General features: G+C 44.5%; 1 protein-coding gene across 1 annotated transcript in view; it reads right to left on the bottom strand.

Moving 5' to 3' along the window:
- Positions 1–14,185, bottom strand: part of CAPN14 (calpain 14) — a 21,275-nt gene that overhangs the window by 3,168 nt on the left and 3,922 nt on the right. The window contains exons 4-16 of the mRNA XM_010017546.1: positions 13,589–13,725; positions 12,304–12,478; positions 11,373–11,438; positions 10,706–10,791; positions 9,391–9,465; positions 8,582–8,745; positions 7,738–7,903; positions 5,912–5,918; positions 4,883–5,088; positions 4,313–4,349; positions 3,655–3,717; positions 1,993–2,050; positions 173–237 (exon numbers count right to left, since the gene is read on the bottom strand). Of these exons, the coding sequence (XP_010015848.1) occupies positions 173–237; positions 1,993–2,050; positions 3,655–3,717; positions 4,313–4,349; positions 4,883–5,088; positions 5,912–5,918; positions 7,738–7,903; positions 8,582–8,745; positions 9,391–9,465; positions 10,706–10,791; positions 11,373–11,438; positions 12,304–12,478; positions 13,589–13,725 (1,305 nt within the window). The remainder of the gene's footprint in view (positions 1–172; positions 238–1,992; positions 2,051–3,654; positions 3,718–4,312; positions 4,350–4,882; positions 5,089–5,911; positions 5,919–7,737; positions 7,904–8,581; positions 8,746–9,390; positions 9,466–10,705; positions 10,792–11,372; positions 11,439–12,303; positions 12,479–13,588; positions 13,726–14,185) is intronic.

The following is a 14,185-nucleotide window of genomic DNA, read 5'->3' as shown; positions in this document are numbered from 1 at the left end:
AGGAATCAACCCTTTCCCAAACCAGTTCCATTCTGTTACAGCTGAACTATTATTATGGAGGGTGAGAAGTTCAGTAAGCAGGGCTGTGTCCTGGTGGTAAAGAAATCACAGTAACACCCAGTCTGCCCTAATAAATAATGCTCCAGAGAAACATCACTCATGCCAAGGATACATCCAGGAGTGCCAAGATACCCTGGCAGGCATCCAGACTGAAACTCAGGTGAAAACTCTGGAAATCTGGAGAGAAAGAAGAAATAAAAATTGTTTTGAAGAGTCATTGAACATCTCTCAGAAAAATGGACTCTGACAAAATTCCCCCTCACTTGAAAGGGCTCAGGCCCCAAAGCCTTTGTGAAACTTTACACCCACTTGAGAAGACGTATCATTTATGATGATAAAAATATAAGGCTACAGGAGGGATTCTACTAGTCGCAGAAAATCCAATATGAGCTCCCTGCAGGCATGTAATACAGAATGAAATATGGTGCACTATCTCCAGCTATTAGAGAAAATGGAAGGAAAAGGACATCCGAAGCTGTAATCCCAAATAGAATTTACAGCATGACCTTGAGCAAAGTCACTTGACCTGAAGAGTTTTGGGGAGCAGCACTGCAGACTGAAACCCTTATGCTAATCATCTCCATCTCTCTTTCACAGACACCCTTGCCAGCTTTGTTAATGTAATTAAAAGTAGAGGCATCACTGAAAACATGATGCTGCACCAAAGCTTTAGCATTCCCAGTTCATACATAAGTTACACGAAGAGTAACAGAAATAGACTCTAATCTCACCGCAAATCATGATTATAGATCGTCTGTAGACTTCCACTGAGCAAGGGGCAGAACCATAACTCACCAATCCCTTCTCTGCAGAAAGTGAAGATGTTTTAATCTTGTAATAGCCCTGTTTAGTAAGTATGAATCAAGTACTGTAAGGTTTTTAAATTAATGCCTTCATATTGATCACTTATGAAAAATAAAGACTCTCTGTTTTAACAGAGTCTTCTCACAGATAAGACAGTGCCTGGCCTGGTGGGTCACTTTGCAAAGACAGAAGAGCTACCCTTGTCCACCTTTGTAGAAAAGGGAGCAATGTTAAATTCAGCTTAAGTGGAAAAGGCATCACATCAGTCTTGTGTTTTTCTTCTTTGTTGCCTGTAAGAGCTGGATGGTGTATTTTCTATTGCACATTGGTTGTTATCAGTGAAGAAACTGGGAAAGAAAATTGGATTCATCATTATATCTGTAACTTTGTTATCACTGTTCAGAGAAAACAGCCCCTGCAATACCTTGCTGCTGCCAGGTAGTGTTATTTATAACCAGGGACCAAATTCCGAGTCTTTGGAATGCTCTAGGCTGCCACTGGTATAATGGACATCACAGGCCTTGCGAGAGAGTCAACCTCAGGGCTCACCTGGCTCTTACAGGTTACACAGATACCTGCACCTCCATCCTGTCTCCCAAACACAAACAGAGCAAGGACCAGCCCCCTATGCATGCATAGTAGGGAAGAGTAAATAAGAATAGCAGGCATGAACCAGGCACAAGGTACAGACAAGTCCCCCTTTCACTATGTAACTACCTACAGAGCAGGCTAACTTTCTACACCTTGTAGTGGTGACGCTGCCAAGACTGTGGCAGTGACACAGGGTAAAGCATGATAGTTTCAGAATTAACACTGAGGTCAAGCTGGGCTTGGAGGTCAAATTCAGAGTCAGCATCCACACACAATATCTACATTTGCTCTTCCCCCTCATTCTTTCAGTTGTTGAAATTCAAACTAGATTAGCTACACTTATAAAACTTCTACCACATTGATTCACACCCCAGGAAATCCTTTCTCTCGGGAAACCAAACATGGCATCAAGAAGAGTCAGTTCAGTCAGACTGAAGCCAGTTTCTCTTCCCAGAATTTGAGAAACAGATACAGAAGGTTTATTTCACAGAAATAAAGAGGGTTTATTTCACAGAAACACTATTTTTCAGCACTTACTTCTCCAAGATACATTATTCAGGATCCTCTGGAGCTGAACAGCATTTATTTCAGGATTCTGTGATATAGAAGAGAATTTTAATTTTTTTTTTATAAAGTATTAAATCACTTTTCTCCCTCTTTTGTTTTCCCAGCATGTCCCATCTTCATTCTCTGTTTTTCTGGCCCCACTCCAGCCACTGTGAAGATCAATAGAAAAGACTCCTTTTGACTATGACAAGATTCTCAGCCTGCAAGGGCTGCAGTCTGCTCTGGGCTAAGTTCTCAGGGCTCTGCACAGATCAATATGGTAGTGCAGATTTATGCTGAGTGAGGATCCAGGCTGTTAACCTTTCAGCCCTGGTGCCATCTGTCCCATCAAGCATACTGTCAAGAGACCTGCTTCAAATATTTCCCTTTTATCATCTACAAACAAAAAAAGGATAGAAAGTTTGGAACAATTCCTCCCCAAACTTTGTCAAAGTTTCAACTTTTTCCTCCTTGTTATACTGAAGTTTACAAGTTCTCTTAGAAACTGTGACATTTGTTTCTTTGGAGGATGTTCTTTTAAATGTCACTCTTCCAAACTACAACCCCATTTTCAGATCATTGAGACATGCCAAGGTAGTGCATTAAGAAATGGCAGTACTGCTTGCTTCTGTGTGTACTTGGACCTCCTGAAGCAAAGGAACAGCGCTTCACCATATGTGGCAATTTCTAGCACATCTGAAAGCCACACTCTTCTCAAAATCTTAAACAAGTGGCAAAAAGTAAAAGCATTGCTTGTTTTTACTAACAGCTAAATATTGCCAAACATTTAAATAGTCAAAATATTGCTGTCCAAAGGGCAAATGTGTTCTGATGAAATTGTGTTTGCCAAATGCAGGGTATGTTGCTAAATAAACCTTTTCTGAAAGGTGAAGTACTTGCCATAGTTACTGGGATTCCTGAAGGTCAACTCCATCCTATTATCAGGCCAGAAAGATCATTAAAAAGAATCTTTCACAATAAGGATCATATTTCACCAGGAAAGTTAGTGAAAAAGGGAGGTGGTGGGACACTGGACACCTACTTCACCTCTCAAACAAAGCAAGTTAGCTGCCATCAAACTGCATTGAAGCATGTATGGGACAAGTGCCAATATTTCTCTAATAGGAGACTTTGCCCAGTGAGTCTAAGAACACCCTAAAGGACAGGATGGATCCCCACAGCCCACCACTTTATCCCCAAGACAGGCAAATAAGAATTAATGTTTAGGAAGAGCATGCGAGCCTGGCCAGCTTTTGCAGTTCATTCTCCTGTTTCCCTGGCACCCATACCTGTTGGGAAAGGGATCTTAGAGGGTACATCACAGCCTAGTCCTTTAGTATTTGTTTATGGAACTAGCGCCATCAGTTTGCTCATACCTTTTCAGCCTGTTGATACTGTCATCACATCCACAATGTCCTGTGGCACTAAGTTCCAAGCACTTGCACTCAGTTATGAAGAGAAGTATGCCTGTCTCAATGCTAACATACTGCTAAGCTCCACAGTCACTGCACACACAGCCCAACCTCATGTAGCCCCTTTGCTCCCCGCACTTCCACATCCAGACCTCCCTTGAACATCCATGTCCTTTTACTTTCACTGAGCTATACAATAGCTCTGGAGGAGTTTACTCAGGCAGCACATGTACACACTTACCTGTTCAAAATATTTTGCGAAGAAATCCTCCCAAATCTTGCCTTCATACCTATCTACAATTTCCTTTAAGGTATTTTAAAAAATAAATTAAAAATATCATTGAGTCAAGGAAGAAGAATATTGCCAAAGACAGTTGCTAAAGATGCTTTCCCAGAGCTGCACTCTCGTCCTCTGCCCTTCCACCTTCTCCCCACCACTGCCATCAATGTTACATCACTCCTAAGATAGCTCCCCACCCCACAGAAATGCTGGTTTTGGAAAGAAACACTCAGGTAACACTAGGTGGGGAGAAATATTTCCTTCCCCCCAAGCTGTTCAACAACAAAGGATGGGGCTCACTCCATGCCAGGAAGAAAGGGAAGGGTCTCTGCCCTTCTTTATACAGGAGGATAGAGGAGCAAGTAAGATGGTGTCACAAAAAGACGTTTGCAAAAAGACAATTAAGGTGTTGAAAAATTTGCCTGTCCCCCACATTTGACTGTGTATCAGTGCACAGGGTCCAGGGGACTCTGTCTGTAAACCCAAGCTGTGCTTTCAAAAGTGCTGCAACACAAGAACTCCCATTCTCACTCAGCATCTCCACAGGACACAGCAACACGAAAAACCCAACATTCTGAACTGAAGACCAAAGCAGACCTCCCATTCCTCTCATACTCACCTTAGACAGGGTGAAACTGGTGTTGCCACCCATTTCCCTGGAGATGCAAAAAAGCAGACATGTTAAGGAGATATCCCAGAGTTGCATGTTTGTCTCATCATGTTTGTGGCATCCTCTGTCTCCAGATGGGGTCCCAACCTGCTGCTGCAGCATATGTTTTTCCTTAGTGTTACAGCTGCAGCAAGGGTAGCTTTCATGTCCATACAGCTCCCCAGGGCCTGCTGGCATTTGAAGTCTCCAAAGCACCAATTTGGCACAAGCAACCACCCTAGCATTGCCGGCAGGGTCTCCTGGTAAATTGATGGTGGATTAAAAACCTTCTCCACAGTCTCAAATATAAGCATGCTGCAAGAATCTTTTCTGTGGGTCTAGCTCGACGCTACTTGAAAGGGTAAGGCCAAAAGCAGTTTCAGCCATTAAGAATCCTAAGGTAGATGAAACCACAACCAGCCTCTCCAAAAGAGATTGTGTTGCTTTTTTGCAGAGTAAAGTCTTTATGTTGCCCCCAGGAGACTAGAAAGACCAGAACATCCCAGAGAATTAGGAGCTGGCACAGGGGCAGCATCTTACCGAAGAACATGCTTCCTGGAGAAGACCCGCAGGATGAATTCAGCCTCCTGCTGAGGCTCCAGGGTGGATGGGACAATCACATAGACACAAGGCTCCAGGTGGAAGTCATAAGTCACCTCCCGCTCATCAAGGAAGACCTGGTGCTTGTTCACAGGCTGATGTCGGGTGAAGAATGCTGGGGGCAGCTTTCTGTTGCTTTCCTGGTACTGTTAAGGGAAGAAACAGAAAAGAAATGTGTTCTACACCAGCTGAACAAATGGACAAAAGGCAGGTGGGGAGTTCACAGGCATGGCACAGACAGCCTGCCTTCACACCTCGGATATTTTTACAGCACAAGCAGGTAACAGGGCCCAAAGGACCCAGTCTCCTCCCAGGACATGGTGATTCTCACTATGCACCATCCCTGCCCAATGCTAATATGACAAAGAATGGGACTTCCTGCAACCTTATCAACAATGTAATAGTACTTACAAGGAACAGCAGCAAGGACTGGGGAGGAGAAGTGGCTCCTGTCAAAGTGGCTACTGCAAAAGTAATTTCCATACTTGCAGAAATGACTGCAGGCAGGAACTGCTCTAAAGATTGCTATTCACTAACCAGAACATCCCTCCTACCCCATAGGTACCGTGCACTTTTTCCCCAGCTTGCCCTTTACACTAGGGATCTGGTAGCAGAGGATTTTTCACAGCACCTGTGATCTGAGCATACTGCAGGACCATCCCTAGCCCTGACTCCATGCATGGGTCCTTGATCTGCCTGGCACTCTTAGCATTTACAGATGTTTTGTTCTGCAGGCACTTTCCTGCAGTAGGAGGATGGATAAAGTGTTAATCTAGGCAACACTGAACTCATTTTTAATGCCACCGAGTGCCCAGTACACAAGCCACATAAATAATCCTGCTAGCTAAAACCACTGTCCCCTTCTGACTTGGCTCTTCCTCAAAACATTTAGCCATTTTACTCCACAGTCCCGCAGTGGAGATGCTGTTCCCCTTCCTTTGCCAGTATTTTTCTTACTAATAGAACAACCTTTCTTCTGAAGGGTTCAGGGTTACTCCTCCTCATGCCCCTTATGTTAAATTCAAAGTTGTTATATTCCAGTCAATACTTTGTTGACTGTAGTTCCAATATCTTATATGCTCTCAGCTTGCCATCTCTCTGTATTGATCTTGGCAACTGCTACAAACCTGAAATTGAAGTCTTGGCTGATACCATTCCCCCTCAGGTGTGGCACAGCAGTGTGCTAGGGTCACACTCAGAACTCCTCTGCCAGGAAGTTTAACTCATTTGTAACCCTGATAGCACCCAAAATATTAAAGTCAGGAAGGAGTGGCATCTTACCTCATGGTGCAAATACAGTAAGTAGGAACACAATTCTACTGCCCTAACCATACACCCTAACTAGTTATTTGCCACCCCGAATTCAATGGGACTCTCATTAAGAGGCATTCTGAGTAGTAACAGAGTGCAAGGGATGTCCTTTCAAGATAACAAGAGCTAAACTTTTCCTTGTTTTAAATTGCCCCCTGAAGTCAGGGCCAAAATTGGGACTTACATCATGGTTTAAGTTCCACGGCCCTTCTTCAGGTCCCGAAGGCTCCTGGCTTCAGTAGCATCAGCTCCAGAGCATCCCCAGCCAAGAGGGAACCCGAGCTCCCCAGGAGACCCCTGACTTGCATGGGACACGGGCTCTGTTCCCACCTCATCCCAAGACTGCGAGGCAGCAGAAAGTAGCTCTGGCATCCCTGAGAGCTGCAGTGAATCCAGCTTAGACACAGTCAAGAAATGGGGAACCATCCCGTAAGTGCAGCATGGACAAAGTGCTGATCAGGTAAACACTGATGCCACTTCTAATACTTTTAATGACCCAGTGCAGAAGTTGAACTACTAATGCCCCCTTTTAAGGCCACTGAGCCCTCCTGATATGGCTGCTTTTCAGAAGAGCCAGTGTATAGCTCTGCATTAATGGTGACTTACTGTGGTTCCTCACTGAATATAAATACACTGTCACTAGCTGCCAGCCAAGGAACAAAGGCAAACACACCACCTTCAATGCTGTCGTAACAGCTGCACCAGCCCAGGTCCCCCTGCAAACAGCCAGCAGTGGTGACAAGGGACTCACCTGTAAGTCCACCTGCAGGAAGAAAAGAAACAGCATCTGTCAGACAGGGACCTCTGGGTCTCACACAACATAACCATGTCATTGATGGGAAGCAGCTCTGTATGTCCAATTGGGGGGTTTGCCTTCAGAAACCTCAGCCCCTCAACCTAAAAATCCTTCCCCACAGCCATCTCTCCATAACTGCACAAACTCACTGCAGCAGCAAGGGCTGTGGCTCTCTTCAAGGGAGAATAGTGGCTCTGCAAGGCACTCAGATAAGCAGAGTCAAGGGAGGGGGAAACTCACCCTTCTAGTATCCACTTACCCCTGTATACACAGGTAAGTAGCAGCACATGAGCAGCTGCCATGCCATAGTAGGAACACTTCTCAAATGCAAGGCTGGAAACAACTAGAGAGCAACACCCTGCCCCAAAGTAAGGGGAACTCTGGCACCCTCTCCCAGCTTTTGCACATGCTCTCAGAAAGGGCAAAATAAAGCCCAGTGTGCTCTGAAGCAACAGGCACGTCTCACTGCTCTGCAGGCTGACACACAGCATGCCAGAGAGGCAGCAAGTGGAGCACAGAGCCTGTAGGAGCCTAGCCCTGATGTGTGAGGAGACCGGGCACAGCAAGAGGAAAAGAACAGAAGCCACCCTGCACACAACAAAACTGTTGGTCTGCAAAGCTGTACAGTTTACAGGGGCTGGAATTTTTCCTATGTGGTGAAAGCAAGAAAGGCAAAGCAATTCTTCACACCTTGTAGAGTGAAAATCCAATGAAAAGGTGGGGAGCTCGGTTCCGGTGTTTGCTGCTGTGTTTCTGCATCAGGGATATAACCACGTTGCAGGAACCCAGGCTTTTCTTACTGTCTTCAACTGGTAAAACATTCAGCCAATACTGAGGGTTCATCCAAAAGGTGCCTAAGCAAAATGGGAAAAACATTTAATGTCATTTTCTATCACAAAATTGATTGCCAGCTTCCCACACAATGCCTGACGTCAGACCAAACAGGTCACAGGTTGTCTGGACCTCCAGAGCCCACAGGGACTGGATCTTCAGGTACAGTTTACACATTCAACAGTGCAACTACTATGTAAGACAGGAGGAAGGCTAGAGAACTACACCTCTGCTCACATGCAACTAAGAGCTCATTTTGTTTATTAATGTATCACCATTCCTCTATCACCTCCAGTGTATGGGCTAGCTGACTTCAGACCCCACCTGCTCTGCTTCCAGGAGGGCTGAGCCTCTGCATTTCCCATCCACTTTACTTCAAATACCACCCCCTGGAGGTGCCAAGGATGCAAATTTTAACAGACAAGTTTAATGATACAAAGCAGCTCAGTGTTGGCAATTGATCCTAGGATCCTGCAGCTCATTTTGTGCCACGACCAGCCTTATATTAGCAAGTAATGACTAGCTTCTGCTATCACAGAAGCTGCAAAGTCCGTCAGCTGCTTATTTCTGATGCTTGTGTGGAGGGTGAGGCAGAAAGACCACGTTTCTATTGTCAGTTTTATGTTAATAGGTATAAAGTGCTAGTAACTGGGTCAACAAAGCAACATTACCCCAAAGTCATCCAAAAGAGCACCCCTCACCGTTACAGAATCCCAGACTTCCTCCTGCTGTACTTCCTTTAACCCATCTCCCCCTCTTCACGGAGTACATCCACTTCTTCCCATCTTCCTTGCTCATCAGGTCTGGAGTTAACTTACAGATCATAAGATCTACGAAATGAATCTTAAAATCTCGCAGAGACATCCTGGGAAAAGAGTGCCAAGAAACATCTTGTCAGCAGTTTAGTTTAGTCCATATGGCTTATAAAAAGAAAAAGAAAGGGAGAGGGAACTTCGAAGCTGCACCAGTTTGTGTTACATATGGTAATGCTCATAGTTTATTAGGCAGTAAAGAAAAGAACGTCTGCTCCATCAGCAGCAGCTAGGAGTAGCAAATGCACAACTAAAATTTCAGCAAAGGATAGCAGCACAGAGATTAAAATAGTATTGCCACCAAAGGGAGCGCAGTGAAACGACACGGGTGACAACATTGCCACCTCGTGGCAGAAGCTATGGAGAAATCAGGAACAACCCAAGCAGGAGCTTCCCAAAGCGATCTTCAAATAAAGGCAGGACAAAAGCTCCTGAAAGCTGTCTCCAGCAGCTCTGGGAGACCTGTCAGTGTCCTGCTTCTCCCTCACTCCTGCCGCTGAAGAACAGTGAATGTCTTCTGTGTCAGCACAGCTAGTGTTTCTCACATTGTCATGTAGAGGAGGTCAGCAGAAAGCAAGCACAGGCTGTCATAAAGGAGATCACATATGCCTTAATCTTAGTGGCAGTGAGTTGTTTCACCTCCAGATACAGCTCCAGAGCTACTGGCAGAGAGGGGAGAAGCCACACTGTGCCATTACCAGAATTCTCCATCCTCCTTCTTTTTCCGCAGCAAAATCTTCTCCTTTGGGCTCAGCAGCTCCCATTTGTAAGAGCTGAGGGCAAAACCATGAGATGACTATCCAAAAGTAGCCTCAAATTCGAGGCAGAGTACATAGCTTTCCTCTAGAAAAAGAAGCCAAATTCCTGTCCCCACATATCTCCCCATTTACCCCGCACTAAACATAGGCCCCCTATGCCTTCAGCCACAGGAGATGCTCCACAAGCACTCTGGCTCCCATGAGATGTAGCTAAATGACTCCAGTTTTCTCCAGCAGTAGCCAAAAATACTCCATTTCCATCAACCAGTCCATTCACTTGCACACACAGCTTCCAAGTACTTACACCATAAAAATCTCGATCTGTTTTGTTGGTTAATTTTCTGTCAAAGGAGACATAATAGGAAGAGTGTTTGGCATAATGAATGAATGGCTAGGACAGCACAAGAGGCAGCTGAGAGTCGTTTAAAAGGCAGGCCTACAGTATGTTGCTCATTATGCTCTTTAACAGGAACAGCTGGTATGTTGTCATTATGTGACAGACACGCATTAGAGAAGTTACTGCTCTGAAGACAAGGTGAAAGTCACTCACATTCCCAACAGCTCCCTGTGCTCTTCCCTCCTCCCCACCTCCAAGTCTCAGCAAACAGGGAATGAAGTGAAGCTTGGAAGAAAGGAACATGCTTCACTTCAAAGAGGAACAGGACCCAAGTTTACAGTTGCCCGTGGTCTAGAATACAAACCACTGTCTTTTATGGATCTCAACCAAAAACTTCAGGCAGATGCAAATATAAGGGCCCATTTGCCCCACTAGTTGCTTCCTCTGACCTCATACTTGTGTTTCCCTGTACAGCCAGGATGGAGGATTCCTTCACAGCCACTCACCTCCAACGCTTTGAAGCCCATGGAGGACTTGGCATGGTCCTTCCCATGCCCTGAAACATGCTGTTTGTTTAAAGCCTCCTGCATAGCTATCTGTCACTGCATGCCAGCCAGATCACAGCAATGTGGTCAGCGTCTGATGTTCATATTAGGTTTCCTCTAGCATTCAGTGAATGGAAAAGCAGAACTGAGCTTCCTGAAGTTGCATGTGTGAAGCGAGCCCAACTATGTGAGCACTATGCACTGGAGAAATACAAATCTATCGAGTCATTGCTTTGACACCAGAGGGTCTGTGCAAGCAACTGTTATCTTAATGCTGCTCTCACCACTAATTCATGCCTGAAGATGGCAGCATCTTTCCTCCAAGAAACCTTTCCTCCCACTCAGCATCAGACCTTCCCTTTTTTAAACTCACCTGTCACTCCAGTCTCCTTTCCATTCAATTTTTCCCCATGGATTTCTCAGTCTCACTAGGTTTTCTGGTCCATTTTGACAGGTCACCTGCAGAAAACAGTAACACTGTTTTGGGACATATTATTTTACTGCCACTTACCTCTACACAAATATCTTTAGGGGACTTTCAATGACACTTCTGCAGATTAGTGGGGTCCACCTGCACTCTCTACACAGAAACTCATGTTTCCATCTGCAGTTCTTCATGTTTTGGCCCTTGTATTCCACTATCTCAACTTCTCTATGGCCTTTCTTCTGGCTCCAGAGGAGGGCTTTTTACCCCAAGTAGCTTTCAGCATATCCTCCCAGTATCCCCAAAGGCCAGTTCTTTCATCCTTACATCTAAGATGTATTTGTAGGTGATGCTCTCAGCAGAGTCCTATGAATCATTCCCACACGTATAGATATGCTGATCTAGAATCATTGTCCTTTACATTAAGGTCACAATACTAAAATGGACACACTTGAAAGTGAACCCTTTCAAAGCACTCAGTCTCTTTTAGCCTTAGAGTAAGAGAAGAGCACTGGGGAAAGAAATACAATAGATCTCCTGTGGCAACCTAAAGGTTACAATAAAATTTGCTGACATACAAACAAACTTGGACACAGGACATTAGGGCTAGTCTTACCTTTCTAATACCAGTTACTGTGTAGGCATGACCAGCAACAAGCCCATTCTTCAGGACCTTTGTTGTCTGTATACAAGGAAGAGAAACAGAAGGAAAATAAACCTTTTATTTCATCCCTACATACAGCGCAGACTCATACTAATACCAGAGACCTGTACCTCTGTACGTAATGACTCTCAAAGCAAATCAAAAATGGTTTGAACTGGGAAAAAAAAAAAAAAGATTAAGTCTAAGCTCCTAACAGCCGTATTTTGCAGTATGTTTGAATTTGTGAAGTTGATTGGAAGGTCCCTTCCTAAATTACGAATCTTTGGCTAAAGACCATCTCACTTTTAAAAAGTCCAGGATGTTAGGTTCTGATTTTCAGAACAGTGGAATCATAGAACAGTTTGGGTTAGAAAGGACCTTAAAGACTATCTAGTTCCAACCCACTGCCACTAGACCAGGTTGCCCAAAGCCCCTGTGTCCAACCTGGCCTTGAACACTGCCAGGGATGGGGCAGCCACAGCTTCTCTGGGCAACCTGTGCCAGCACCTCAGCACCCTCACTGTGAATTTACCTAATCTAAATCTTGGAAGCCAAGATTTTAATTCATGTTCTGCACTACCCACTTCTCTATCTTAGCTATAAGCTTATTCTATGACTCTGTGCCTCACTGCACCACCTGTAAAAATGGAAAATGTAACAAAAATGGGAAGAACAATGTGTAATAGGGGTTCTTTGATAGATAAACCAGACCCTAAGCATAACAAGAAGTAGCTGAGAGCAGCAGGGAATCAACCCATGTGCAAAGTTTAAGAATGTGGCATCTATAGAAAGTCCTGTGCAGCAGCTTTGATGCTTTTTGAGTCACAGCGACTAGCTGAGCAGAGCAAAACAGGTCTGGAAAGGGTTTTGGCTGTGAAGCCACCTGACAGCACTTAAGTCTCACCCCTAAATGTGTCTGACAGCCCATGAGAGATCTGCTGTAGGTTGCTCTGGTCAGGATATCCCACAAATCAGGAGGAGCTGCTGCAAGCTTGATCCTTATATTAACACCACCTGTAAAATCCACCAAGGCTTCTGAAACTTGCCCAATCTGCAGATCTTCATAGGAGCCATAGAGTCTAGCAAAAAAAAAAACCATCAATATATTCTTGGGATTATAGTCAACACATGGTAAGTAGAGAACAGTGTGCCAATGAAAACATACAATAAAGGTTTGAAAAAAACAAAAGGAAAGCTGTAAGTCATGTTTAATCTAAGGGGAATCTTTGGAATTTAGGAAGAGGGGGATCTAGCAAATTGTCTTCAAGATCAGCCATAGCCTAAAATGTCACTCACTGACATTCCTCACTGCACAATAGTGAGAATGTGCTCATCACTACTTCTTTGATAACTCTGCCTTAGCAAATGTTGCCTGAATTTATCACCATATATCCATATCTAAGATACAGTGCCTTGAGAGGCATACTGACTTGAGAGCTCAGTCTCCATCTGACTTTACCACTACAGTGCAACTTTCTCTGGTCTTTTTGCTCTAACACCAAATGAAAGTATCTCAGCTTCCTCACCTTTGCTGTGATCTTTCTCTCAATGTTAACTAGGATTTTTCCCTGCTCTGCAGAAATTATTTCAGCCCAACATTAACAAACTCCATCAGTTATGCCTAGCTGCTTTCTTCTTAGTCCTGATAAACCACTCTAGACAAAACACCCTGGAGAGAAGCCAGTATTCTCACTGTGCTATGCAACTTGTTAAATGTCTCAGCTTCGGGGGATTTCTACCAAAACCAAAGTACAATGCTTCAGCAGACTCCCAAAGTGAAACTCCTTGGAAGTTTCTCAAGCTCATCATACATCAAAGGAGGCATCAGAAATCATTCACCTTTGAAAATCCCTATCTGTGGCCTTCATTCCTCTGAAGCATTTACACGGAATGCTTCAGCCTAGCCAATACACTCCAAATAGTGATAGCACTCAGAGGACAACATCCCCACAATAGGTCTGTTTCACACCTATTCCTAAACCCTTGGATTTAAATTCAAGGGCCTGGATTGATAACAGCTACTACAGTGGTAGCTTTTACTGCATAACAACAAAAAGATAAGAACCATTTACTACACTCCAAACATGGCAAGGCCTAGGAGATGCAGTTATAAACAAGAACAAACTGTGTAGGCACCAACCAACATATTTTAGAGAGCCTATTTGCATAACTTGGAATGAGTCACTTACTTAGCATATGCCTTCTCCAGAAGGGCTCCCCAGAATACGTTCTTATAGACTGAGGAAACAAAGATCAGCTCCCCCGCCTCATTCACCGGCAGGCGATCATCAACCACCACGTCAACCCATTCACCAAAGTGCCAGAACTGTCAGGGGAAAGGAATGGGAAAGGAATGAGCTGATGTTTCCCTTGGAAGAGACCTCCCCTTGAAACAACAGGAAAGGCAAGATAGCTTAGCTATGGGCACAGGACAAGCTGCTTTGGGTCAGCAGGATGTACTGACTCACCCACAGAGCCAACTCCTCAGCCCCACCCTGCCAAAGGAGAAAACATTATCAGGTGTAAAAGGACTAAGCAGGGAAATGAGGCACAGGTGGGTTTCTCGGGAAGGAATTCCTAACTGCAGGGTAGCAGAGTTGTATTAAGAGCAAAGCAGTAGAAGGTTGGAGCAGATGTGCTCAAGTCCTGCCAATTGTTGCCACTATGGAAGAAGACTTTTGTCTGGATTAAAACATGGGTAGGGCGCAGCTGGAGAGAAAGGCCAAGAGGAGTTACATCCTCTTGAGTGGCTTGTAGCTGATCCACTGCACTGCTTTGTGGGAGGG

The sequence above is a fragment of the Nestor notabilis genome, unplaced genomic scaffold (genome assembly GCF_000696875.1).
Source record: "Nestor notabilis isolate BGI_N333 unplaced genomic scaffold, ASM69687v1 scaffold1117, whole genome shotgun sequence".
Classification (NCBI taxonomy): domain Eukaryota; kingdom Metazoa; phylum Chordata; class Aves; order Psittaciformes; family Psittacidae; genus Nestor; species Nestor notabilis.
Note: the sequence above shows the minus strand (reverse complement) of the source record. Positions and strands in the feature narration are given on the sequence as shown.